Source organism: Podarcis erhardii (assembly GCF_964252035.2).
Source record: "Podarcis erhardii genome assembly, chromosome: Z".
Classification (NCBI taxonomy): Eukaryota; Metazoa; Chordata; class Lepidosauria; order Squamata; family Lacertidae; genus Podarcis; species Podarcis erhardii.
In genome coordinates, this window is record NC_138504.1 from 26,288,659 (window position 1) to 26,315,022 (window position 26,364).

At 43.5% G+C, this 26,364-nt stretch overlaps 1 protein-coding gene and 1 long non-coding RNA gene across 7 annotated transcripts in view; one reads left to right on the forward strand and one right to left on the reverse strand.

Annotated features, from left to right (window-relative positions):
- CAPN6 (calpain 6) overlaps positions 1–26,364 on the reverse strand; it is a 76,837-nt gene that overhangs the window by 21,864 nt on the left and 28,609 nt on the right. For all 6 annotated transcript variants that reach the window (XM_081846975.1, XM_081846970.1, XM_081846972.1 and 3 more), the window contains 6 exons: positions 13,269–13,400; positions 11,786–11,994; positions 10,514–10,706; positions 4,401–4,594; positions 3,295–3,372; positions 605–800 (listed from right to left, as the gene is read on the reverse strand). In XM_081846975.1, coding sequence (XP_081703101.1) covers positions 605–800; positions 3,295–3,372; positions 4,401–4,594; positions 10,514–10,706; positions 11,786–11,994; positions 13,269–13,400 — 1,002 coding nt within the window. The remainder of the gene's footprint in view (positions 1–604; positions 801–3,294; positions 3,373–4,400; positions 4,595–10,513; positions 10,707–11,785; positions 11,995–13,268; positions 13,401–26,364) is intronic.
- Positions 1–26,364, forward strand: part of LOC309333671 — an 86,820-nt gene that overhangs the window by 12,375 nt on the left and 48,081 nt on the right. Inside the window, exon 2 of the long non-coding RNA XR_014152661.1 lies at positions 19,072–19,127. This is a non-coding gene — a long non-coding RNA (uncharacterized lncRNA). The remainder of the gene's footprint in view (positions 1–19,071; positions 19,128–26,364) is intronic.

The window sequence follows — 26,364 nt, forward strand, 5'->3', positions numbered from 1 at the left end:
GTTCCCTCAGCATCCTCTCCTCTCCTTGGGAGTCCTCCGGGCAGCCACTGCTTCCACCCCTGGTCTCTGAGCTTCTGCTCCTGCCCCAAAGAGAGGTACCTCCTCATGCTGCCTCACAGGAGCCTGGGCAGAGGATGCCCCTAGCCTTAGTGGACCAATGGAAACTGGCCAAAGGTGAACATGAGGTCAGCACCTTAACTTGGGAGGCAGCAGTGGCAGCAGCAAGGCTGCTGCAAACAAACAGATGTGCAAGCCTTTGGGAGACAGAGACACAGGAGGGCATTAGAGGAAAGGGAAAGAAAGAAGGACAGAGGCCAGTGTTAAGTGCGGCACCCCAGACCATCATTCAAGGCCCCCCAGCGTGCCACAGCACGCTTGTTGAAAACCACTGGACTAGTACTTCCACCCAGTATTGGCAAACTGGCTGTGATGCAAAAACATAAAGCAGTTTTGGGAGCAGTATCTTCTTCCTGCCCCTAAATCTGAAGCTGAAAGGCATGGCAGGAAAACTGTCGGCTCAGCTTTGCGTTGCTGCATAATTATTTCCATATAAGTTTAACACTGGTGAAGGAGGGGGGGAAAGCAAGTATAACTGGGCTCCAACCTGTGGGTTTTGGAAGAAGGTGGCTGCATTATTTAAGCAGCCCCCAGCGCGGTTTAACATTGGGTCTCGATTCTTTTTCCACTCTCCATGAATCATTTTCTTTTCCCAGGTCTTATGTATACTAAAAAAGGACGTGTTCACAATCCGGCAGACATCAACATCGGTGAAGTTTTTGCACCAGTCTTCAAACGACATCCTAACTCAGAGGAGTAGAAAAAAATACAGTTGAATTTCCTGTGGACAGATAACACATGTGTTTTGGGGCACCGTGCTCTTGCACAGGTCACATGACTTGCATGGGAGTGCAGCCCAGAAGAAGAACATCCTAGTTTTGCATTGGGACATTCTGGAGGGTATGGTGGCACCATTCACATAACAGAACTACAACAGAAATATCCATGTTTTCAAAAGTAGGGGCTCCATGGCTTGGCTTTTGAAAAACAGAGGGTCCACAGTACTTAGCTAACTGGGAGCCACTGGCCTAGAGTGTCGCAGGATTGTGGCATAGGACATGGGCAAGGAAAGGATTTGAAATGCACAACACAGACACACACACACACACACTGTGGTGCACTTCAAATCCCTACCCTGCATCACTCCTTGGCTTTCCAGAAAAAGAAAAGAAACAAGTAAGAAAAATGTAGGATGTTCAATGCTCGGGACATCTCATTTAGTCAATATATTTAAAAACAGAACAATTATTATTTAGGTAATTTAGCAGATGTGAAATACAGCAGAAACAACCAGCCCCGCAAACTCACCTACTACACAAGCATGTATCTAATTGGTAGAAACAGCACTTTCCCTTCTGCTGCTATCTTTCTGACTTAAGCCCACACTAAAAGGTGGGGCATAGCTACAGACACAGGCATGGGGAATACTGCACTAGTTTTACAGGTTACAATAATGCTTGCACTTCTGTCCCATTTTTCTGATGCTCCTTTCACCTGTGGTGTTATGGAACTGTGGTTTTTGGACTGATATACCAGCATGTCATGCTAAATTTCATTCATCCCAGTGGGCGTAGTGTGGCACAACAAAGAATGACAATTATACCTTGCTACACCCCCACCCTTTCTGCACATGCATCCTTCCGTTCTCCCATGATTCCCTCAGGATAATAGCAGGGAAAAACTGTATGCTGGTATGATGCCACTGCAAACTTTATCACTTTATCACTTCCCTCCTGCGATTTTGGGGGGCTAAGGAGGCTGCAATTTTGCAGGAATCAAATGGCACAGAAATGAGCACAAAACATGCACTATCCTTCCATTAGTTTTCTGCAAGCAGCTTTTACATTGTATAAATGTGGGAAATTAGCAGCCAGATCTAACAACATCTATTCTTGCAAGTCAGCAAGAGATGGAGTTAAGACCACAGAGCTGAACTGCTGATAGGCAGAGACTCAGACCATAGAAATGTAATTTGGTAGAGAGGGCTCTGTGTGATGTCATTTTCTCCTCTCTTGAGCGGGCATAACTGAGGAAGTATTTACTGTTCCCTCTCTCTCTTTCTTTTTGACCAGCAATGGGAGCAGACATATACAGTGGTACCTCGGGTTACATACGCTTCAGGTTACAGACTCCTCTAACCCAAAAATAGTGCTTCAGGTTAAGAACTTTGTTTCAGGATGAGAACAGAAATCGGGCTCTGGCGGTGCGGTGGCAGCAGGAGGCCCCATTAGCTAAAGCTTCAGGTTAAGAACAGTTTCAGGTTAAGTACGGACCTCCGGAACGAATTAAGTACTTAACCTGAGGTACCACTGTATCTAACTATTCCATTCTCAGGCACATGCCTGAGGCTGCTTATACTGTAAATATAAGTATTTTGTCTGCATTTACTTTACTGCTGTTGAGAATGAAGACTAAGACTAAGAGCAAGAGCAAGTAAATCGTATTTTAAACTGACTTCTCAGTCCGTTGTCTTATTTTCTGTTAAGTGGAGTAAGAAATGGGGAGCCAGCTTACTTTGCAGCAGGACTTAATTAAAAGAAGGCACAGCCTAATCCTATATGCTCTCCATTTTTCTGCCATGGATAGGACTTTAAACACTGTGCAGCATATGTTCAACCCACAAATGTGGGTGTCTGGAGGAGTAAATTGCAATTAATATATCCTCTCTTACATTAAAAAACCCATCTAAGCTCAACCATAATGTGGAAATTCGCAGGGAAGTGTTGGGAAAGTGGAATAAACTGCCAAGTAAATGTAGCCATAGAGACAGAAGTTGTTTGCTAGAGCAACTGAATGGCAGAAAGGTGCTTGGTTGGACTAGACAGGAGAATACTGCAGGGGTGAGAGGAGAGAAAAAGAGGGATATCTTCAAGGAGTGGGTTGGATAGAAGAGCTGGAGGGCAGAAGTCAGGACTAGCATCTAAGTTTGGCATGGCTGAGTATACATCAAGGGCTCCCAACCATTCAGAGGACCTCCTAAAAGAGCCACCAGGATCCACTGCATTGAGTAAGTGGACTCACTGATTAGCAGTATCTTGCCAAGGCCCTCCAAAACCTGGAGCTGAAGCTGGATGAAATGGGAAAGTGGTGGTGCTGGAGGCTGGAGGCTGGAGCAATGCCTCCACCCTAATTTCCCTCTTCCTGCCTATGAAATGTTATGGGCCTTTCAGTTGTCTTGACATATAAATGGCAGGAAACGAGCAGTGCTGCCTTAATGAGACCACTTCCATTACTCACCAGAACTCTCCGTCGTTTTCAATAGTGAGTTTTAATTTCTTCCGTTCTGCTTCGCTCACCTTTTTCCACTCCTCTGATCTGAAGGGGAGGAAAAATGTTAAATCAAATAGCTCTTTCATTTGTATAAGCATATATTTAAAGGGAAGAGCCATAAGCTGAGTGGTAGAGTATCTGCTTAGCATGAAGAAGGACCTAAGTTTAGTTCCCAGCATCTCCAGGCAGGGCTTATCAGGTTCATTGTCTGTCAGGTTCATTGGTCTATTTTCAGGGGCTGCATGTAAAATTGTTTCTTAAAAAATGAGGTAGAATGACATAGTGGTTAAAGTGCCTGAATTGGACCTTGAAGACCAAGTCCCCCCTCAGCCATAAAGCTCACTGGGTGTGAAGATAAAATAGGGAGGGGGAGAATTATGTACGAATGAGTGAATGAATGAATTTTGGGTTGACTTCCCTGGAAAAAACCCTCTTTACTGCTGAATCAAAGCAAACATCAATCCACAGGCAATCTGATTGATGTTTGCTCTGATTCAGCAGTAAAGAGTAGGTTTCCCAGGAGAAAAGTGGCAAGATGAGAGGAAGTGTGGAAGAGCCCACTTGTGTCTGTGTTTGCATGTGTATACATCATTTTGGGCACAAGTGGGGGATCCCATGATGGTCTTCCCTATAAAACAAGAAACCTAGAAAACTAGCATATCAGGGAGAAGACTATTTTACAACCATTTTCCTGGGTGCCCTAGTTTTCTGTCTCCAGGCTAATGATGATTCTGCAGAAGCAGAAGGAAATAATTTGTAAGGAACACAGACTGAAAATACATATATTTGCCCAAATTATTTCTTTCTGCTTCTGCATTAACATGATTTAGAAAACAAGACAAAACCCACTGGTCCCACTAGCTAGGGATGATGGGAGTTGTAATCCAAAAACAGCTGGAGACCCAAGTTTGGGAACCCCCGCTCTAAATGGAGCCAGCCACCACCATGTTGCCTCTGTCTTCATGTGTCCCTTGGAAATGTTTCCACGCTTGAGAGTGTGCTTCTTTTAGCCTCTGCAACCTCTCTCAAAAAGTGACAAGCGCATCCTAAATATCAAAGCATGCATTGCTTACGAATCGCTCCATGGACCGTTCCACTCGCTCTTTCCCCAGGGGTTCCTCAGCCTGATCATGAAGAGTTTCTTCGTCTTTTGCCATGGCAGGCACTTCTCTTCCAGGGGCATCTTCAGGATTTCTGTCACCGAGTAGGCATGGCCTTTGACCAAACCCATTTCAGTCTGGCCCTCAAATTCATCAGAGGACAAAGGCTGTGGCGTAAGAAAAGCATGAATTAATGCAGGGATTTCAAAAGTCTTTGAGGGACACAGAATCTAGTATTTCCTTCTTCTTAAGTAATCCTCTGGGTCCCTTCATCAGTTTTGCCCCCCTGACTACCCCAGTATTGTTCTGACTTTAACACAGGGTCCTATGATCCTCGAAAGCAAGGGTGGTGAACCTCTGACTCATGGGCCGATTTGGCTCCCAATGCCCACCTGCCCCAAATCTGACTTCATACGTGGCATCAGGGGTGGGGCAGGTGGAGACATAGCTGGCTCAGCTGCTCGACCAAGCTCCCCATAAGGAACTTTATCACACAGCCCATCGCTACAGAAAACTGGCTTGAGGTCACTGCTGATCAGCACTGACTTTGAGCCTGCTGGGCCAGCAGTGCTTCAAAGCACTGTGCAGGACTCTCACCCCTTCCCTAAACATGTCTGCTTTTGAAAAAAAACCCACACAAAAAACCACATGCTCTGACATGTTGTATATTGCCTCTCTAGCATAGTATAACTTTGGATAGTTTGGAACTGTTGAATACTGATGGCCCAGAAATGGAAACAGGAGGAGCTATCTACGATAGAAGAATGGAGAACAAAAATGATAGACTACGCAGAATTGGATAGAATGACAGGAAGGATCCAAAACCGACAAGATCAAAGAGTCACAGAAAATTGGGAAAAAAATTATTGAATATTTGCAAAAATTAAGTGATAATCAGATTACGTTTGTAAGTTTTAATGAAGCGCTGTGATGGGAAAATGTTATAAATAAGTAGTAAAAATGGGATGAAGTTCACAGTAATAATATAAATAATAAAACAGAAATGTGTAAAAAGTTAAAATATGAAGGATTTGCAGACAAGTTGAGGGAAGTCAAAAAAGAGAAATAAGATGTAACTAAGATGTATGGAGTGTATAATTTTGTTTTGTATTGGAATATATATATATATATATATGCAGGTTTTGGTGTCCTCGGGTGTCTTCCCGTGTAAAAGTTGGGGTGTCTAGGCGACGTTTCGACGAGGTCTCACTCGTCATCTTCAGGCTGGTGCTTTCGGCTTCTTGTTACTGGAACAGAGCAGGATCTCAGTGTTTGAGTTCCTATAAATACTGTAGAGGGGGTGTGGTGTATAGCCTCCAATGTTCTGGGCAGAGAGGAAGTTCCCAGGCTAGTGTGCCTTTTCTTCTTTTGTTCCTTAATTACTTGAGAGATATCTTGAGTGATTTCTTGAGTGATATCCTGAGTACCACTTAGGTGGGTCATTAGGTGTGGATTAGTTGTTAAAGTCTTTGTGTCTTGACCTCTTGAACTTTGTGAAGAGTTTTCCTGAGAAGATGGCTGTACTGTACTTAGTTGTGCTCTGGCTTGGCTTCGTGTAGAGGGGCGAGCTGTGGTTTTGTGGCTTGTGTCAGCCAGATCTGTGTAGGGATTGCAGGGGGGTGCAGCATCCGGAGGTGCCACCATGGATTGGCTACTGGATGGTGTCTGTAATTCATCTGTGGAGAGGGTCTGGGTTTGGGTCTGGTGTGGTTGATTGGTGTTGGCGTTCTGTGTTGCCTAAGTGTACCTAAGTGTACCTAAGTGATATCCTGAGTACCACTTAGGTGGGTCATTAGGTGTGGATTAGTTGTTAAAGTCTTTGTGTCTTGACCTCTTGAACTTTGTGAAGAGTTTTCCTGAGAAGATGGCTGTACTGTACTTAGTTGTGCTCTGGCTTGGCTTCGTGTATAGGGGCGAGCTGTGGTTTTGTGGCTTGTGTCAGCCAGATCTGTGTAGGGATTGCAGGGGGGTGCAGCATCCGGAGGTGCCACCATGGATTGGCTACTGGATGGTGTCTGTAATTCATCTGTGGAGAGGGTCTGGGTTTGGGTCTGGTGTGGTTGATTGGTGTTGGCGTTCTGTGTGCCTAAGTGTACCTAAGTGGTACTCAGGATATCACTCAAGAAATCACTCAAGATATCTCTCAAGTAATTAAGGAACAAAAGAAGAAAAGGCACACTAGCCTGGGAACTTCCTCTCTGCCCAGAACATTGGAGGCTATACACCACACCCCCTCTACAGTATTTATAGGAACTCAAACACTGAGATCCTGCTCTGTTCCAGTAACAAGAAGCCGAAAGCACCAGCCTGAAGATGACGAGTGAGACCTCGTCGAAACGTCGCCTAGACACCCCAACTTTTACACGGGAAGACACCCGAGGACACCAAAACCTGCATTCCTGTACCCGTGAAAATCTACGAAAGCAAATATATATATATATATATATATATATATATATATATATATATGGGATAGTTTGGAACTGTTGTCTTAGCATCTCAGTTTGTTGAGATTCATTGCCAGGATTTGCACACCCCAGCATTGGAGAGCATTAATTGTCTACTGAATTTTCTAGTCCTTATTGACCACGCACCTCTGCTTCTAGGCTTCTTTCCTCTTACTTACTTGTCCATGTTCTGGACTGCCTGTTCCTACACACACTGCTGTCACCAATAATAACGGCAACTAAAGCAAAACATTCTTAAGCTGGGGGTGGGGTGGGTGAGTGAGGGAATAATAATAAAACCACAAATCAGTGAACGGTTTACTAAAAGTCACGATCAGTGTTAACTAATGCCAAATCCACCATGTCTGACCATAAGTGCAGCTCACAGAGAATCACTTCATAAGTTATACTGAGATCCACTGGCATTTCCCATGGGCTTCTCACCAGTCCTAACAATTATTCACTTGTATTCTTCACAAACAACACAGCATGCGTTTCCATGACAGCATAAGGAGTTATAACACTATTCCTTCTTGTTAAAGCTGCAAAGACTGAAAAAGATTTCCATTAATCTTGGTGGTGACTTGCCAACCTGAATTGTAACCCGCTTCCTTTCAAATTTTATTTTATTACGAAAAGCAATTCTTAGTACACCAATGCTTTCTGTATCCAAACGCAGGATCTCTCAGTCACCTGATAAAACCAAAACATGTAGCATCATCTTTCTATTTTGAGTTATAAAGCTACACATTAATTAAAAACTCTCTGTGTAGAAACACGTAATAGAGTTTGCAAACACATCCAGCTTTGCTAGAAGCTAAGTTGTGAGGGAAGCTCATTTAAGCTTGATGTTGAATTGATATTGCTCTTGTCCCCATGGAGCAATTTTCAGAGGCACAACTGGTGCAATTGAAGAAAACCGTCCATCACACAACCAATCAGCTCCTGTTTGTATGCTTCTTGATATTCACATCACTGTCAACAATTTTTGCTTTTTTCCCAAAACCAGAGTCAAACTTGGGAATGTTGATGGACTTTCACATGGAGAAGCCTACACAACTTTTAATTTTCCATGCCATGTGTATTTTTACCACAGGTCAAGAGAAAACCATAGCCTTGAGTGTCTGAAACCAGTTGGCTAGATAAATGAAGAGCACCATATGCTTTTCTTAGCCACATCCGCTATTTACTGTTAATGCAAGCCAAATGGAATGTCTTCATACAAGATAAAGAAGAGACAAAGAAAGACCTCGAGCTCAGTGCCTGCTCTGCACGTGGAGGATCCTAGGTTGCATTTGTAACATCTCAGTGGGGAGTGGGAGAATGTCCACTGTCCGAAACCCCAAGACAGCTGTTGCTATTTTATGCAGAAAACACTGGGCTAGTTGGAACAATGGCCTCCTTCCTGTGTTCCAGTGAGCTGCTATGAGCAACATATTTTGTTCAGTCTATCAAAAGACTGGGGTGCTGCTTGTTACAGAGTCCTGGGTAAGATAGCCATTCTACAAATGAACATCATGTTCACATAAGCCCCTGGGTTAAATCCATCCCAGGGCTTCTTTTAGCCCTATATGGGTTTCCCTACTCCTCTGCATGCAGCTGCTAGTCTGTGTAGACCAAATTGAGTTTGATGGCCAATGTCTGACTGAGGCTGCATTTGCATGGCAGTTTATTTCATTGGAGCTGGAATATAGAGCATGCTTAGTGCTTGTTTTCATATTTGCTTCCAGGGGAAAAAATCTGTCTGCAAATATTGGAAAGAGTGCTAAACATGTGCTATAAAGGTAAAGGTAAAGGTACCCCTGCCCGTACGGGCCAGTCTTGACAGACTCTAGGGTTGTGCGCTCATCTCACTCTAGAGGCCGGGAGCCAGCGCTGTCCGCAGACACTTCCGGGTCACGTGGCCAGCGTGACGAAGCTGCTCCGGCGAACCGGCACCAGAGCAGCACATGGAAACGCTGTTTACCTTCCCACTATAAAGCAGTCCCTATTTATCTACTTGCACCTGGGGGTGCTTTCGAATTGCTAGGTGGGCAGGAGCTGGGACCGAACGACAGGAGCTCACCCCGCCGCGGGGTTTCGAACCGCCGACCATGCGATCGGCAAGTCCTAGGCGCTGAGGTTTTACCCACAGCGCCACCTGCATCCCCCGAAAAAGAAACATGTGCTATATTCTACTATAATTCCACGCAAGGGAGGCATGAAAGGTTGCTTCTACCCAGAAATTTGTCATCTTGATGCCAACAGAATGAAAGCATTATGGGTCTAATAGGTATATAGGAAGCTCTCTTCCAAGGAGTCAGACTATTGGGCCATCTAGCTCTCTGCTCTCTGCACTGACTGTCAGTGGCTCTCCAGTACTTAGGGCAGGGTTTGCTCCAATTCTACATGGAGATGCTAAGGATTGAACCTGGGACTTCTGCATGCAAAGCATGTGCTCTACCACTGAGCTATGGCCCTTCCCCTTATATCATGCACTGTAAAACACATATGTGTGTATAAACATATCTCTTCACTGAATGTACGCAAGTAAGTGGCCTATGAATGGTATAATAAAGGCAGTTTCGTAAAACTAAGACACCAAGAAATGCCATGTGATTCTTTGCCATTTTCCAGGGTTTTTTCTGTTGTATAATACCATTTTATAGGTTTTTATGTTGTATTTTAAACTATTAAGCAGTTTAGAACTGCTTGTAGGTTAAGTACGCAAGCAAATAATCACCAATGAGTGGTGATTACAAATTCCAGGAGAGTAGTTCTGCTGCATTTTATTTATTTGCATGCAAGTAAGCAAGCAAGCAAATAAGAAAAATGCAACACAACTGCTCTCCTGGAATTTGTAATCAGCACCAAATGACAATTTGTCTGCTGTAAATGAGTGTTTGGAAAATTGATTGTGACTATGAGAAATAAGCAACCAAACAAACTGGGAAGGCAGTAGAAGCTTGGACTGGAAGCTGGAAAACTCTGCTTTATTCATCTATGTCTGATCCAGGAATTATTCATCCCTCGCCCTATTCCAAAGGGGGTGGAACCTCACATTTCTGTGAAGAGTCAAGAGCATAGCAAGGGACAGATTAGATTGCAGATTTGGTTTTCACAGCTTCTATCCCCAGGGAGCTCTTTCCACACAGATTTGTCTTCTGACAATCCAGTGTGCCTTCAAGGGAACTACGGGTGAACTCTCACTCCATGCACAGCTCCAGACATCTCTTACGCTTTGTCATTCTCCCATCGAAAATGTCAGTATGGAGCGTACATGCACATATACACACACAACTCAGGCTCCTGTGACTGCACTGCAGGGAAAGTGAAAATCAGCTCTTTTTAGTTCAGTCTTCCTACTGCAGACCCCCTATCACTCTTAGATAATTTGTTAGTTAGTGGGTTGGAGTATTGTTTCATTTATTGTTTACTAATGTTGTTTCTTATTATTGTTATGGGGTGGGGACTGGTTTTTTTCTTATTTTTTGTTTCCCCTACCATGCTGTATGGAATTTTTATGCATCATTTGAATCCTCCTCCACATTTGAATGGGATATATATTTTCAGTGTAGGCCTCTAAGAGACTTTCTGGGTGACAAGCAACTATTATTATAATTTTTTAAAATGCTCCTTCTCTTAGTAATATAAAATTACCATTATGTAACAGCTGATTAATCCTTCTCTTCTTTGCACCTTCAGCAAGTCTTCAAAGAGTTTCGCCCGCTCGATGATATCATGGCTGTAGTGGCCATCAATCATGTCAATGGATTCTGCAACTGCTCCTGTGAAGTCAACGATGGCCTCTGCGGTGTTGCCACCATCCAGGGCTTCATAAGACCCGGCCATCCTAGTGGTAACACAATGTATATTGAGGACACACCCAGATATATGAAGAAGGTTTCTCTGCTCCCAATGGGCTGCCTCCCTCCTCCTCCCCTCTAGAGGCATCGTGCTTACCTAGGTTTCATTTCCTTTGTTAGGAGATCACTATAGTCTTGTTGGTATTTTGTAATATTTGGGTTTATTTAAAAATGCACGGGTTGGGCAAAGGTGGAGCAGGCAGAGCTTAAATACTCCAACCTATGGGGAAATCCACTACCCCACATCATATCTCCAGAGAAAGGCAGCCAGAACTCCAAAATGATGTAAGTTGGTCAAGCTAAAACTCAATTCTCTGCCTTGCCATCTCGCTAGCTAGTCTTAGCCCCCTACAAAAACTGCTGTTTCCTATCATTTGTTTACCCAGAGACCTAGATCTCACCATCCTTAGCTCAGAGTGGGAGAATGAAAGGCATACACCCTTTAGTTATGTCCTCCTAGCCATTTCCTGCAACTACCCACTCTCCTGCAGATAAGCCCCATTAAATTTGAACTAGAGTAGAATTGTGCTGTCAAGGGAGAGCTATGCATTACCTACAGGTATAGACAGGGCTTCTTTTCATCCAGAACTTGCCAGAACTCAGGTCTGGCGCTTCTCAAGTGGGCACTATTGTAATTATAAGAGAACAAGGGTTCATGGTGAGTTCTGGCACCTCATTTTCTAGAAAAATAGCACTGGGCATGGATACCTTGCCAACTTTATCTGGACTGTTGAGGGAGTCCATTATAGTACTTCTGTCTCCATGAAATTTCTCATAGGAAACCCTCCCAATCTGACCATGCTACATGTGTATTCTATGCACTGCAGGGAAAGTGAAAATCAGCACTTTTTAATTTAGTCTTTCTACTGCAGACCCCCTATCACTCTTAGATAATTTGTGTATTCTATGTAAGGCATGAGGTAGGAAGGGTCCCCAATATCATCATGGGCAATTTGTTAAAACCACTTAGTTTTGGTAAGATTGTAACATTTTGTAACAACATTACAAGGCAGTTTTCATTTTGTTGAAAGAACAGAAATTGTGCCCAGTCAAAGCAATCACGTACTTTGCGTAGGCCTTCTCCAGAAGGGCGCTCCAGAATTCATTGCGGTCGTTAGAATGGCAATAGATCAGCTCATTGTCTACAGTTGGCAAGCGGTCATCTATGACCACATCAATCCATTCTCCAAAACGCCAGAAGCAGAAGTGAAATATCCCCACATTTTGATCTGGATTATCTGAAACCCAGTCCTGTTCCTCAACATGTGGAACCACCTAAAGTGTCCAAAGAAACAGAGAATTACTCCAAGCATTGAGGCAGGAAACATTTCTCGATTAACTGATAAAATGGATCCATTAAAAAAATAATCAGACCCCAAAAAACATGGATTTGTAATTGGGAAGCGGGAGACTTCCATTACAAGGAAACAAATTAAATTCCTTCTTAGTTAAGATCATTCTTATAGCCCTAGAAGAAAGGCTACTAGCTTTTCCTTACCAATCTCCTGGAAATCACCCAGAGATTTTTCCAGCAGACCCTGATCTTCCTGCTCGTCACTCTTTCCCTAACTGTAACTAAGCCCATGTATGTGAAACCTGAAATAACCACCATAGATATGCTCACGCCTCCACTCTGTGCCCCCTGCCAGATTTCTAAAACTGGAGCTCTGCACCTTCAACAGGGGCAGAATGTAGAAGATCTTGCATCTATAATTCAATTAGTTTCAAAAGTGGATACAGTGGTACCTCGAGTTACAAACGCCTCAGGTTACAAACTCTGCTAACCTGGAAGAGTTACCTCGAGTTGAGAACTTTGCCCCAGGATGAGAACAGAAATTGTGTGCCAGTGGTGCAATAGCAGTAAGAGGCCCCATTAGCAAAAGCACTGCCTCTAGTTAAGAACAGTTTCAGGTTAAAAACGGACCTCTGGAATGAATTAAGTTTGTAACTAGAGGTACCACTGTACAAGGTAGAAGGGATTGATTTGGGACTGCAGAGCTGAGAGAAGAGGTTAAGCCTTTCCTCCCACACCTTCTTCCTGATACGAATCACCTCTCCTCCGATCCTATTTGCCCTGTTAGGGAAATGGATGGTTTTACAAAATTATTCATTCAGAGTAAATTGGTCAGCCAAAGGATGAAGAACTTTTTCTCAGATCAAGGGCTGCTTTGCATTCTTGGTGACCTTCCAGGGGCCACAATCATAGTTCCATCCAATCAAAAACACTCAATCGGTGGATGAAGCCAAGTCTGTAAGGACTGTGGGCTTGGGGAGAGTTCTGAAGGGAAGAAGGCTGCATTTGACCCTGGAGGGCTGCATTTGACCCTGCCTCCCTATCCAGATGTGCTCATTAAAAAATCACTCATGGAAAGAAACACCAGTTGTTTCTCTTCCAAGATCAAAAGGACTTGGGATCCTAAACCACATATGATTTATCGTTATTACTGTCTAAAAGCAAAAGTATTCCCAGAGTAGCTGGCTTTAGCGTCCTTGACACCCATCACTTTAGAGCCCTGGGAAGGCTCGTCTGTTGCTCAGTAGCACAGTACCTTTTGCCAGAGGTTCTGCCGAAGGGCCAGGCAAGAGCAGGCTGCCACAAACCAGCAGTTTCCCAGCTTCCCTTGGTGCAAGTCGTGGGAACTGATTCCATTGACAACCAAGTGAGGATCTTCAGAGAGCTCCTTTAAAGGCAAAACACACATAAGCAAATTGGTTTCACAATATTATAAATCAGGCAAATGGCTCCCAGGTTTCAAACGTTTGACCTGCTTGAAATTTTGCTGAAATGTTTGGGGTCATCCAAATTTCCGCTGTGTCCTGTAATTTCTGGGCATGATTCTCAGAGGTTTTTCTTCTGCCCTGCCGCTTTCCCCAGGAAAACCCGCTGTTTACTGCTGAATCAAAACAAACATCAATTGGGTTTTCTGCAGATTGACATTTGTTCCGATTCAGCAGTAGACAGCGGGTTTTCCCAGGGAAAGAGACAGGGCAAAAGAAAAAGCTCTCGGGCCTGTGCCTAGAAATCAAGGGACACACAAAGTATGGATGAGGCTGTTGGAAGATTCTAGAAGAAACCTGGAAAATGGTCTTGAACAAGTTGCTAGTGTAAAGGAGCATGTGAATGATTCAGCATCCGGCCGAATGGCTAAAAGAGAAAAATATTATCTTGTTTTATTTGTTATTGACCAGTGTAAAGTTCTGTAAATCATAAAGACTGAGAAACAGAACCAAATGGTGTCTATTCCTGTAATGGGAATTCCATGAAGAGATAGCTGGAATTCTGCTGCTGCTGCTGTAAAGAAAAACTTTTTTTGTAAAAGGAACTCTGCTTCAGAAAGAAATGAAAACCCAAGAGTAGATGCTCACACACAACAGAGCCCTTAGTTAAAAAGGAAGAAAGCTCTCGTCAAAGGTGGTGCAGAACTATAGAATGAATTAAGTGGCCAATTTTTGTTTCCACCCACCAGTAGGAAACAAGAGCCACCATGGACAGGAACTTCCATGGTGGCAACACCTGGAATTCAGGCAATGGGAGAAGATACTGTTTTAGTGTATGTTGTACTGTTTTAGTGTATGTTGTACTGTTTTAGTGTTGTTAGCCGCCCTGAGCCCGGCTTCGGCTGGGGAGGGCGGGATATAAATAAAATTTATTATTTATTTATTATTATACAGGTTAACACGCTCATGGATCTCATGCATGGAGTGGCCTCCCCATTCACTTCAGTGGGGAAGAAAATTCCTGGTGTGCAATGCATTGAAATGAACATGGAAATCATTTGTGCAGGAGCAGTGTGAGCACCGGAGAATAGGGATGCACACGATGTTTGCAAAAATCAATCTCAAAAACAATCTTTTAAAAAACATTTAGCAGCAGACTTTATGAGCACACAATTTTGTGCAAGAATTTTTGCACACTGTAGAGGAGTGGCACTGAGCAGGGGAACCCCTGTAGTGCCCCATAAATTTAGAAAGGGGGGTTCAAAAGCTCAGAGAAATTCAAAGTTTTAGGAGCCTGTTGCTTTATGAAACACTGGGGAACATGGGAACGCAAAACGAGACAACTGCCTCAACACAATCAAAACACAATCTTATACACGTCTACTCAGAAGTACATTTCAATGTGTTCAGTGGTGTTTGCATCCGAAACCAAAATCCTGCTGTGAGGCAAAGGCAGGGCTGTGAGGTGGCTCAAAGGGCAGGAGTCATTCCTGTATGCCCTGGGGCAAATTATTTGCATTTGCAGATTACAATTTTTCAGCGGGAATCATAAAGATTGATAGCAGAACCCTGTAGATATTCATAGCTGTGGAACATGCCATACCAGAATAACGACCTGAGTGTTGTCACAGACCAACGTGAACACAGATATTAAGGTTGTGTATACATTACCATTTAATCTGGCTCCTGTGCATTCCTACTACTGGTGTTTGAAGCTATGAACACATGATGTTGACCACAACCCACATCAATCTTGCAGTTTCTTGAGAAATGCTGCTGTTTGGTGAGCCCCCCCCCAAAAAACCTACCTTCCATCAGATTTTCCCCCAAACCATCTCCCACTGCTTTGCATTTCAGCTGAGGTGTGTACCTATGAGACAGCCATTGTGCATGCACAGATGATAGCACATGTGCAGATGAGAGTGGGGAGGGGGGAGACACCAAACAGGTAATATGGATCAGCGAAGACCCCCCCCCCCCATGGTGTGAACAGCAGTTTGCAAATGTGGCTTGAAACATAATGAGTGAAATGGCTCTGCTGCGTTTTAAGTCGCTAATGTGTTCAAAGCTTTAGGAGTTTAGATACCAAAACATCAACATCCTTTTAATCACTGCGTAGGATGAAAATATCCCAACTCTACACTGGAAATAGTTCAGAATTCCGAATCTTATCTCTGGCATTGATGCTTTCCAGCTTCCTTTTATAACTTTTAATAGTGAGTGCATTTCAAGAGGAGTGTTGTTGGGTTCATCCTGCTTGTGGCCTTAGTTTTGGAATCCAAAACAATAATCATTCAAGCACACTCACATTTGACCAGCTGAAAAAGAGACTATATATCATACTTGCATCCCTTTGCCAGAATTACAATGCAAAGTCATGGTGAGAATACAGATTGTCTGGGTTCTCTCATCGCTTTGAGCCTCTGAGTCCCAGAGGTCAACAATGCAGACAGCCTTCCATGTGGATGTGGTTAAGGCTGATTCCAAAACAAATATGAGGATGACACAGAACTTCTTTTGCTGTTTCTTTCCCCTTCCCATTACAGTTGCATAAGTTTGAATAAACTCACAAGCTAGGAGCAGCCTAAGAATGAATGTTGCTCAACGTATTTACAAGCTTAAAGTGATTTGATTCTATCACACATTCACAGAGAAGACTACAATGGGCAATGGGAGAATTCATGGGGGGGTGTCTTTAGTCAAGTTATTGGGAAGTCTTTGACCTGAATTTTAAGCTATTTTCTCAATGAGCTAAAATTTCAGGGTAAGGAGACAAAACTGCTTGATTTGAAAGCTTTTGTTTCCAGCTCTGTTTCTCCAGTATATTGAGCTACACCCTCCTGAGCCTCCAAGCATTGTCAGGGTTTACCCTCTCAGTCATTGGCTCCACCTCACACATCTAAATCTCAAGATGACCTGGCAACCGTAGTTTTTATTATACAGTTTGTAACTGCAATTCTAAGCAGGCTTACTTTAGAGTAAGCACAAAACATGTATAGAAGTGCACTGCCTGAGAAGCAGAGGTAGAAATTAGAGAGTTCTGGAACCTCATTTATGATGAGCTGAAAAAGATCTTTAAATTAACATTCTCAAATAATTCTGGGAAGTTGTGTCTGTTAAGCAGGCTGAAAGATGTTAGGAGAGCTCTATTCCCCTCACAGAGCTTAGGAAGAAGCATTCCACTTTGGGAATTGTAGCTCTGTGAGGTGAACAGGGAGTCTCCTAACAGCCCTCAGCACCTCTTATCAAACTACAGTTCCCCAGAATTCTTGAGGAGGCATCCATGACTGTTTAAATGGATATAATGCTCATTTAAATGCATAGTGCACCCAGTCGTACTGAACTGGATTATAACAAATCCTCCAATGGTCTTTCTGTGCCGTCACAACTCTCCCTGAAATCAGAACTATAATTCACTTGGCTGACACTCATTAAAAAGAGGAAAGATGTGCGTTCTTTCAGAAACAATAAATGATGCTACTGCCTCTCCCCACTCCCCCCCCCACACACACTGGAAGTATTTATGGACAATTCCACATAAATTTATCAGCCATAAAGGATCTCGTAAATAGCAAAGCACCCTGCATTTTCTTGATGAGAGAGAAGCCTTCCATAGAATCCTAAGGGATGCTACCACCTCCCCACTTACAAATGGGCAAATAAAAGTTAGTACCAGCTATGGAAATAAATCTGATCATTTTAGTGCATCTGGAATGAGCCTGCAGGCAGGCAGAGAGAGCGCGCGCATAACTACATAATGCAGTATTTAAATAAAAGGTATCATTTTATTAGAAGCTTTAAACAAGACAACTGGATTTCCTCTGTATTATCTCTCTACTCTTAGGGCTCTGTGACAGATGTATGTGTTATTTCAACATTGATCAACCCAGCCTTGGCAGGAATATGGCTTTTGACATCCTGCTTTTTTGGACAAGGATTAACCAGTTTCTTCCTTCTAAGAAGAGGAGGTAGAGGGCAGCAGATATCAAATTAGATGGTTTCAGGCTGCATGGGGACCAAGCGTGTGGCTTCAATCACTGAACAGATGAAGACTTCCCCCATAAGCCAAGCCTGTGAGGAAGAACATAGGCTGCTGCCTTATACTGAGTCAGACCACTGGCTCATCTAGTCTACACTGATCGGCAGCTACACTCCAGAGCTTCAAACTCAGGTCTCTCCCAGGCCTACATGGAGATCCTGGGGTTTGAAACTGGGGTATTCTGCATGGAAAATGGATACTCTATCCCTGAACTATGGCCCTTCCTAAAATATTTTAGAGTCTTTTCTTTCAGGGCCAACATCACTGAATATATGGTGGCTAGCAACTAAAGAAAGGACCTTGGTGGCAATACCCTGGCTGTAGAATGCTCTGACCAGTAATGCCTGTTTTGATATATTTTTGGCACCAAGCAAAAGCTTTCGTTTGCTCGTTAATCTAACTTATTTTATGGCTGCCAATTCCTTTTACACTGCTTTCTATTTATCGTATTTTCTGCTCTATAAGACACACTTTTTCCCCTCCAAAAATTAAGGGAAAATGTGTGTGCATCTTATGGAGCGAATGCAGGCTCTTTGGCTTCAGCGATAGCAATGTGAAGCCTCCGAAGCGCAGAGGGAGCGCTCCCTCCACGCTCTGGAGGCTTCGTGTTGCTTTCACTGAAGCCTGGAGAGTGAGAGGGGTCGGTGTGCACCGACCCCTCTCGTTCTCCAGGCTTCAGGGATAGCCGCCTGAAGCCGGAGGCTTCGGGTTGCTTCGCTGAAGCCAGGAGAGCGAGAGGGATTGTTGCGCACCGACCCCTCTCGCTCTCCTGGCTTCGCTTCGCTGGAGAGGCGCTGCACAGCTTTCCCTATCTGTGCAGCGCCCCTTCAGTGAAGCGGGAGGAGAAATGGAAGGGGCTCCACTTCTCCTGGCACTTCTCTGAAGGAGCTGTGCAGAGAGGGGGAGAATTTTTTTCCCTTGTTCTCCCCCTCTAAAACAAGGTGCGTCCTATGGTCGGGTGCGTCCTATAGAGCAAAAAATACGATATTTTATTTCTGCTCACTGCTTTTAAAAAAACTATCAGCAGAGGTAGATGTGTCAGTTTCTTGCAGCACAAACAACCCAGGAGGGTCTTGTGTCTAGCTAGACATGCAAAGAGCCTGGCCTGGCATGAGGCAGCTTTGTGAGTCTACAAAATGTGGTAAGAATTTATCCACACTTACCTGTTGCTCCGCTCTTTTCAGACACAGGTCTGTGCTTAAATGCTCAAACCTCCAAGCAGAGGTTTTTTAGTTTTTTGCCCCAGAGCTTTCCCCATGAAAACCTGTTTTTAAGCACTCAATTGGAGCAAATGTTAATTGAGGTTTTCCTCAGATTGCTGTTTGCTCTTATTGAGCATTGAATAATGGGTTTTTGCTGTGAAATTTCCACTTCTCTGAATTTTGCAATGCACTTCCCCATCCAAGTACAGTGGTACCTCGAGTTACATACACTTCAGGTTACATACACTTCAGGTTACACACTCCGCTAACCCAGAAATAGTGCTTCAGGTTAAGAACTTTGCTTCAGGATGAGAACAGAAATCATGCTCCGGCGCGGCAGCAGCAGGAGGCCCCATTAGCTAAAGTGGTGCTTCAGGTTAAGAACAGTTTCAGGTTAAGTACGGACCTCCGGAACGAATTAAGTACTTAACCCGAGGTACCACTGTAATGTGTACAAAGGTATATGCATGGAGTGAAAAAACATGTACAGTGGTACCTCGGGATGTGAATGGGATCCGTTCTGGAGCCCCATCTGCATCCCGAACGGAACGCAAGATGCGACGATGTGTCAGCGCGTGCCGCATTTTGCCGCTACCGTGTATGCGTGTGACGTCATTCTGAGCATCTGCGCATGTGTGAGCAGTGAAACCCGGAAGTAATGCGCTCCATTACTTCCGGGTTGCCGTGGAGCGCAACTCGAATGCACTCAACTCGAAGCGCATTCAACTTGAGGTATGACTGTATTAGTGAAATTTAACATACAACAACATTAAGAAATATTAAGAAAACTGCTTTGCAAAAATATGTAAATTGGGCAAAATTGCATAAAACTTGTTGGTACCATCTGTCTCAAGAGACAATGGAGTGCACCTTGGTGGGGTGAAGTCAAACCACTGCATTAGCAGTACCAAAGTGACTTCTCCTGGGTGCAATCCTGAGTAGTGTGTATGGAGGTCCGGGGCTGTCCAGACAACAAGACCCCACTCTCAGCCTTACTGGCACCAGCTTGGCTGCAGGAGTTGCTGAAAGGAGGCATACAAGGTGCCATCTAAGCATCTTAGGAACTCCACTCCGGAATTGTGTAGGGTTTACTCCTTGGCCTTTTCTTCTCCGAAAGATAGCATGCAAGGCAGAAGAGGTTTAGGATCAGTTTTCCTTCTCCTAGATGGGCTACCTTCCCAGGCTGATGAGCCCCATCTGCCCCTCCCTTCCCTCTACAGCATATGCAGAATGAATGAATCTTTATTTGCATCAGCCATTGGCCATAGTAACATAACAACAATATGATAAACAAAATAAAAAAATAAAAAGTCAATTACATAATTATATAAAGTGGTACCTTGGGTTACAGACGCTTCAGGTTACAGACGCTTCAGGTTACAGACTCTGCTAACCCAGAAATAGTACCTCGGGTTAAGAACTTTGCTTCAGCATGAGAACAGAAATTGTGCTCCAGTGGCGCAGCAGCAGCAGGAGGCCCCATTAGCTAAAGTGGTGGCTCAGGTTAAGAACAGTTTCAGGTTAAGAACGGACCTCCAAAATGAATTAAGTACCAGCCAGTCAAAGCTGTTTCCCGGGGTGTGGCTGCTGTCACATACTGGCAGCTTCTCGGAGCCACAGGTGAGAGCTGAATGCAGGGTGGGGGCCAAAGGTGTACAAACTACCCCAGAAGGAGCAATATGTGTCCCCCACCAGGGGTACTACCTCTCCCCCAACACCCTATACACCTCTAATTGTATAAAGAAATGTGTAAAGTTCAAACTAAAGAAATGTGGAAAGTTGAACTTGAGATTTGGGGGGAAAATGAGAAACTGTGAGAAACTGCAATGGATTATTTGCCCTGAGCTACAATCCTTTTCTAAATTCAGAGAAGTCTGCTCTTAAACTCTCTCACGGAGCATTTAAAGTTTAGGCGGGCAAAGACGCAAGGGGTTGCTAGCCAACCGCAGCACACGAGAGCAGACAGCAATGTCAAAAGCTATAACTGGTGTGTATTTTGCAAGCTTCACAACTGATGAGAACAAATTTAAGAGATCCCAGAGCTCACCGTGAGACATGCTACAGTCATAAAAATGTAGTACATTTTGTCATAAACCACACATTGTTTAATTTATGGTATTCAAAGCAACATTTTACTTTATAATGCCTTAGATCCAAGAACATTTGGGAAACTTTTGCTCGTTCCCGAGGACCTTCCTATGGCTGTCCTATACCTAATCTTTTTCAGAGGCTCATAGCAGAGCGGTTTGAAGTATTTCATTGCCTCGTGGTGGCAGTCTATGCCCAGGGATCTCACGCATGCAACCACAATCAAATTATCAGCACATCGGAAGAGTTTGCTTAGCCCCGAGACATGAAGCTAGTTGTGAATGGAACAGCTGGAGAATCTTGGAACTTGTAACCCAGAATGAATTGCAACAGTCAAAACCATCAGAGATCAGAAAAGAGGGAGTTCCACAACTTTTGGTCTTATTCTTATTGCGAATGGAAAATCCCTCCAATATTTAGTGATGATATAATTTATCTGCTGGGATAAAATACAGGTGGTTTTGCTTACAAATGATCTAACTAACAGTAGCTCAGCTATTTCTTCTATGCAAATATGTAAAAATGAAAGAGCTGCTGCCAGAAAAAAACCCTATTAATTCTGGCCTATGTTTAACTGGTAATAAATAAGGTGCAGACTCATAACATTGTTTTGTTATATTGTCATCTGGTTTGAAGTTCAGTCAGTTTATTCTGTATTGCCAAACTGAGAGATGTCTGGAAGAATGGTCTTCAGTAGGCTGAAGCCGCAAAAATAAGCTTTCTGAAATGATGATTAATGGGATGCTACACAAGCGGTTCAGCCTCATATCTCCCTGCCTCCCCCCACCCTGGCCTTTTCCTGGGCGATGCTATTATGATCCTTGAGTTGCTTATTTCTTTATAGTGAAATGCAAACCCTAATGAAGCCAGAACCGCCTTTGCCTTTAATGGGGTCAAGATGTCATTCTCTATCGATTCCATAGCATCAGCAAGTCAGATATTGCAGTATTACATGTGAGGACAATAATTTGTGGTAGAGGGTAGACTGGAGGAAAGGTGGGAGACTTGTCAATATATTCAGCTGCCTGTGCCCCTTCAGGACTCACCTCCATGGAGTCACAGACAGAGAGAACACTCACTGCTTTCACACCCACAAACTTTGAAACACACACATAGAGATCAACACATGCATTGTGGTGCAGTGACTAGAGTGCTGGGCTAGGAGACCAGGATTCAAATCCCCACTAAGCCATAAAACTCACAGGGTAACCTCGGGCCCATCACTGTCTCTTAGTCCGCTCTACCTTCCAGGAATGTTGTGAAGATAGAATGGAGAGTAGGAGTACCATGTACACCACCTTGACTCCTTGGATGAAAGGTGTGATTATAGAAAGAAGAAGAAGGAAGAGAAGGAAGAGGAGGAGGAGGAGGCAAACACATATATGCAAGCATGTGTATTTATGAAAGCTCATCCATTTCTGATTCACACCCACAAAAGTTTTTGCTGTACGGACTGCCATACTGTGAAACCGAGTGTCCCTGTGCCTGTTCAGACACACCCTTGGGTATGCTCTCATGTTAATAACTACATGCATACATACATATACATTCACACAAAACACAAGTAATTTACCTTCTTGGTTGTGGTGCTGAAAGTGACAATGATATATGCGACAGTCAGCTGCATGATGAGGATTAGAGGTCGCCATAAGCATGCCGATTTCATTAACCGCCCCATGGCAAAAGAGTTTAGGCACGGGAACGAATTGTGTGTCCGTGCTCTTGGCTGGATCTGACTCTCACTCTTCTCTTCTCTTCTCTTCTCTTCACTAGGTAAGCTATCAGAGAAGGCTTTAAGAGGCACCCTGCAACTGCAAACTCCTCCCATAGTCAAGGACTTCCAACACCAGCGAGTCTGGCACCTGCAGACTGGGGCCAATCACAGAATTCGCTAGCGAGATAAAATCTCTTCCTTGCTTAGAAAATGACACACATTGCATCCTTGGCATTTCCAGGAGGGCTTAAATGTTCCTGTGCTTGAAAGCCTTGGCAGCTATTTCCAAGCAATGCTAAGAACACTGACCCTGTAAGCGACATGACCCAACATAATATTTTTCATATTCACTTTTACCCATCATGCTACTCTCCAGTTTCTAACTCCTGCCAATCTATGCATCCCCATCATGTCTGATTTCTTTTTGTTTTAAGCAAAAGTCTGTATAAACTAACCAACTGGAGAGCATTTCTCTCCTGCAGAGCATGCTCAGTCCAAACTGACAGCATCTATGGCAAAACATATTACTTGTGTACAGTGCACAAGACCACCTTCTGCAGCAATTAAAATTTACTTAGCTTCAACCTCTTTCCATTGCAGAAGCAGCAATTATTTATCTTATACCGCTTTCACCCTCTTAAGCTAACCACTTTTATCTATCTAGGAGAGTCCCGGTCTCTCTCTTTTTTTCCTAGTACCTGTTCTTTTTAAAACTGTAAGAAGTATTATGGCCCTTTAAAGACTAACCAATTTATTATGCCCTAAGCTTTCAGGCACTACAGTTCAGTTTTTCAGATGCGTAAAAGTGTTGTCCTGAGTTGCAGGCCCGAGGTTGCATGGGGATTGTAAAAAGAGAGCTCCCAAGGAAATGAAAAGAAGAAAAGTGAAGTGATAATTTCGTACTTAACAATGGTACCGTATTTTTTGCTCTATAACACGCATCCGACCATAACACGCACATAGTTTTTAGAGGAGGAAAACAAGAAAAAAAATATTCTAAATGAAACAGTGGATGTATGATTTTTGTGGTTCATGCTGTGGCCACAGACATGTGATCTGACAGTGAGTTTGGAGTAGCCCAATGCAAAAATCCTGAGGATCCATGTGGATCCGTGCTTTGTAACCATGTTTTAAGTGGGGAGGGAAGGAAAAGCACACAAGGGACAAGGAGCACACGTGGGGTGGGTGGAGAAGGATGCTGCTAATAATGCAGAAGAGGGGTTTAAGGGGAGAAGGAACATGCGTGGGGTGGGTGGAGAAGGATGCTGCTAATAATGCAGGAGAGGGGTACAAGAGGAGAAGGCTCCTCTCCTCTCCCACTTTGCTCCTTTAAAGCAAGCAGGCTCTGCTTTTCTCCCTCCTCCCCGCTCATCCCCGGCTTAGCGAGCTGAAAAACTTTGCTGCTATGTAGCGAGCTGAGTGGGGAGGAGAGAGGGACAGAGAGCCTGCTTGCTTTAAAGGAGCCAACTGGACAGGAGCCACTTACACTCGTGTAAGCGGCTCCTCTCCTCTCCCGCTTTGCTCCTTTAAAGAAGTAGGCTCTATGTCCCTCTCTCCTCCCCACTCAGTGGCTCTTCTCCCGCTATGCTGTTTCAAAGCGATCCACGGAGGAGGGAAGGAAGGGGAACCATGGATCCTCTGCTCACGACTGCAGCAGATCCCCACCACCACCCATAGGCATTCGCTCCATAACATGCACAGACATTTCCCCTTACTTTCTAGGAGGAAAAAAGTGAGTGTTATGGTGCAAAAAATACGGTAATTCACAAAACAATTTCTGATGTCACAGATATCCTGGCATTGACACTGGCACACTAGATTTGGTATTTTTTAAGAACAATATTGTGCCTACGACAGAATCCTGCAGCACCCTATTTGTCACTTTTTCCCAGAATGATAAGGAACCATTTGTGAACGCTCTTTGAATTTGGTCAGTCAACTAGCTACAAATCCAATTAACAGTTACCTTGTCCAGCCCACATTTTACCAGGTTCACAAGAATATCACTGGCAGGTTGTCAAAAACCTTACTGAAATCAAGATGTCCACAGCATTTCCCTGATCCTCCAAGCTTGTAACTTCATCAAAAAGACATGTGGTTTGTCTGGCATGACTTGTTTTTGAGAAACACATACTGGGTCTTAGTAATCACTTTTCTAATTGCTTACAGAGCAACTGTTTCATTATCTGTTCTAGGGCCTTCCCTGGTATCAACATCAAGCTCACTGGTTGGTAGTTTCCTGGGTCTTCTTTCCCCACTTTTTTTTTTAAAGATCGGGACAACATTTGCCTGCTTCCGGTCTGCAGGAACCTCACCTGTTCTCCAGTGACAAGTGTCATCTCACACTTTCTGCTGCATCTACCCATCACTTTCTTTCACAAAAGTCCTATCTTTTGGGGAAATATTTTTTGTGCAAAAGCTCAAAATTCACAAGTATGTGACTGAAGCCTACTCAAAAAGCAACCTTCTGGAGACACACTAAGTTTCTAAATAGGGAAAAATTGAAATAGTTGATCCTTAAAACAACATTCCTTCAGTTTCACTTGCCAGAGGGCATCTCTGGAAATATTGACAGGAAAAGAGTTGTTCCCCCCCTCTTAATTAGCATTTTCAGCATGGCCAGTAGAGTCACAGCTCATTAGGCAGAACTCTGCATAAGCGTTAATATCACTATGCAAATTTACTCTATATAGCAGCACAAGTCTGCAGGGGTAGCCTGCTGATGAATATGAACTCTTCTGCATTTTTGCAAACACTTGCAAATGTCAATGTCTTTAATGTGGGGTGGGGAATGGATGAACAAATTTAATGGTCAGAAACAAGCTAGAATATACTTGACTGGAAGGTTGATAGCATAGTGAAGCTTCATGTTATCAAGGCCTGAGCTCCAACAGGAAGAACGATATGCTAGCAGTCTCTTGCTGCTTTCTACCTAGCACAACCAGTCTCTAAGCAAAATAATGAATGAATACAAATCTAATGTTAGAAATGGCAATAATAAGAAGCCAGTGAGAATATCTCAGTCTCTCAGGACATTTTACTGCTGACCTGAATGTTCTACATGAACAATCTATGGAACCCAACCTTCTGCTGAATGCCACTCTACAGTAAATACATTCCAGAGGGTGAAAGCAATGTGAAACTGCAGCATTAAATTTTATTTATTTTTAATTTAAATTTTTATTAACATAACATAAAAAATGCCAAAGAAAACCCCCATGATTATCAAAATTGCAGAACTGTAGTGCAGAGGTTATATTTTTCAAATAAATAGAAAGAAGATAATATAGAAAAATAAAAGCATCATGGAAGCCAAATAAAAGCATCATGGAAGCCAAATTTTGCAGTTTCGTTGCGGGAAGACAGTTTTGTATATCTAAAATTGACACGTAAGAAATGAAATCCCACCAAACGGTGCAGAAATGGTTCCAAGTCTTCCTCAGCTATGATATTGTGAGCTATTTTCAATGCAATAGGCAGATAATCTTCCTAAATTAGAATTTATCGCAGCATTTTATTTTATTGCAGTTTTGAACTGATAGCTTTTACCAGCCATGATGTCTTTTAGAGGAAAGATAGGATAAAAAACTAAATAGATAAACAAACAAACAACAGAATGAATCTAGGGTTGGTGTGTTATCATGAAAAGATGATTTGAGCATATTACATCGATCCTGACCTGACTGCACTGCCTACCAATTAGTTTCTGGGCCCAATTCAAAGTGCTGGTTTTGACCTATAAAGCCTTAAATGGCTCAGGACCCAGTACCTCAAGGACCACTTCTACCTATTTGAACCAACCTAGACCCGGCAATCATAAGATGAAGCTCTTCTTTGTGTGCCCCCTTCACAAGAGATTCAGAAGGTTGAAACATGAGAATGGG